At 36.0% G+C, this 2,023-nt stretch overlaps 1 protein-coding gene across 1 annotated transcript; it reads left to right on the top strand.

Moving 5' to 3' along the window:
- LOC110256239 (olfactory receptor 5AC1-like) lies at window positions 310–1,559 on the top strand. Its single transcript, XM_021068883.1, has one exon. The coding sequence runs from the start codon at window positions 451–453 to the stop codon at window positions 1,372–1,374; it is 924 nt and encodes a 307-aa protein (XP_020924542.1). The 5' UTR covers window positions 310–450; the 3' UTR covers window positions 1,375–1,559.

Genomic DNA, 2,023 nt, shown 5'->3' with positions numbered 1-2,023 from the left:
TATCATTGCACGGATCTTCTTCCCTTTACTTATGCCACAAACTTAATGTTTTGATTATTCTGTTTGTATAATATAGTTCAACATCAATTAAGTTATTCCTGGCTCATCGTAATATTTATATTTTTCCTGGGAAATCTTGGAAATTATTTTCTTCCATATGAATTTTAACATGAGCATATACATTTTAAAAAATGTATCTAACCCATGTTAGATTTAAAAGAATTTGCATTAAATTTACCAGTAACTTTAGGTGAGTATCATTTTAAAACTTTTTGTTATGGGTAATATTGAATGCATATAAAAGAGAAATAAAGGTAAAAATTTTTAACTACTAATTAAATGAAAAGAACCTCTTATGAATATGTTAGATACATAAAAATCACTGGTTTATGATACTTTTATGAATATTTGCTCATTTATTCTTTCATTGTAGTGATTAGCCAGTTGGGTATGGAAGAAGAAAATAAGACACTGGTGACTGAGTTTGTCCTCATAGGACTTACAGATCTTCTGGGGTGGCAGATCCCCCTGTTCCTGGTGTTCTTGGTCATCTACCTCACCACCATGGTGGGCAACCTTGGACTGATTTTTCTTATCTGGAAGGACCCCCATCTTCACACCCCCATGTACTTATTCCTGGGCAGTTTAGCCTTTGCAGATGCTTGTTCTTCATCCTCTGTGACTCCCAAGATGCTTATAAATTTTTTATCAAACAGTCATTTGATACCTCTCTCTGACTGTATGGCCCAGTTTTATTTTTTTGGTTTCAGTGCCACCACAGAATGTTTCCTCCTGGTGGTGATGGCCTATGACCGCTATGTAGCCATATGCAACCCCTTGCTTTATCCAGTGGTGATATCTACTAGACTCTGCATTCAGTTTATAGGTGTTTCATATTTCACTGGTTTTCTACATTCAGCAATTCACATAGGATTTTTATTTAGATTAAGTTTCTGCAGGTCCAACATAATACATCATTTCTACTGTGAAATTTTACAAGTCTTCAAAATTTCTTGCACTGATCCTACAGTTAATATACTTTTGGTTTTCATCTTTTCAGCCTTTATACAAGTCTTCACTTTTATAGCCATAATAGTCTCTTATACTGGTGTCCTTTTTGCCATCCTGAAAAATAAGTCTGAAAAGGGCAGGAGCAAAACCTTTAACACGTGCAGTGCCCACCTGCTCTCTGTTTCCTTGTTCTATGGAACTCTCTTCTTCATGTATGTACGTCCTGCGTCTGGTCCCTCTGAAGGTCATGGCAAAATATATTCTTTATTTTACACAATAATAATTCCTTTACTAAATCCTTTTATTTATAGCCTGAGGAACAAAGAGGTTATAGGTGCCTTGAGAAGAAAATTGAAGAAATAAATAGTTGCTAGACAGTTTTCAAACTGTTTCTTCTTTACTGTCAGTTGAAAAAAATCTCATGTCCCAAATATTAGCTTGACTCAGCCATTTATTTAGTGGTCTACTGGTCAGGTTGGCCAATGAGCTCTGTGTGAAGGACCCCAGCTTCCTATTATGTTTACTTGGATATGGGGGAAAGTTTGGTAAACTTACCTATAACTAGCTCATTTATAAACATCGTGCTCCATTTTTACCTAAGCATTTAGCTTTTGCCAATTAGCTGCTCTCCCGGGAACTTTAAAAACTCTAGATAGCAATTGAGAATTTTACTGGGAAATAGCTATAAGTGAGGCTGGCATATAGGGTTATTCACTTGTTTCCTGAGTGAGCCCAGCTCACTGCTCCAGACCTGCCAGATAATAAGGCTTCACTGTTCTCTGCCTCACACAGCAATTCCAGTAGACTAGTAAAAATAAAACTCTGCTTCTTGACCAAATATATTCCTGGAAGAAATATTATTTAGTGGTGAAAGCTAGGAAAAGGTAAAAAATTCTAAAAATTTGGTGGATCTCAAGAAGAAAAATGGAAGCTGGCATGAGTTAAAGAGTGGAGCATCAAAATCACCCCCAGCTCAAATTTTTAACTCCATGAACTATTTTAATCATGGCTC

Source organism: Sus scrofa, chromosome 13 (genome assembly GCF_000003025.6).
Source record: "Sus scrofa isolate TJ Tabasco breed Duroc chromosome 13, Sscrofa11.1, whole genome shotgun sequence".
Classification (NCBI taxonomy): domain Eukaryota; kingdom Metazoa; phylum Chordata; class Mammalia; order Artiodactyla; family Suidae; genus Sus; species Sus scrofa.
This window is presented reverse-complemented; position numbering and strand designations above follow the sequence as displayed.

What these genes read in the sequence shown, in the direction of transcription:
- LOC110256239 (XM_021068883.1), top strand. Translation starts at nt 451, where the DNA reads ATGGAAGAAGAAAATAAGACACTGGTGACTGAGTTTGTCCTCATAGGA.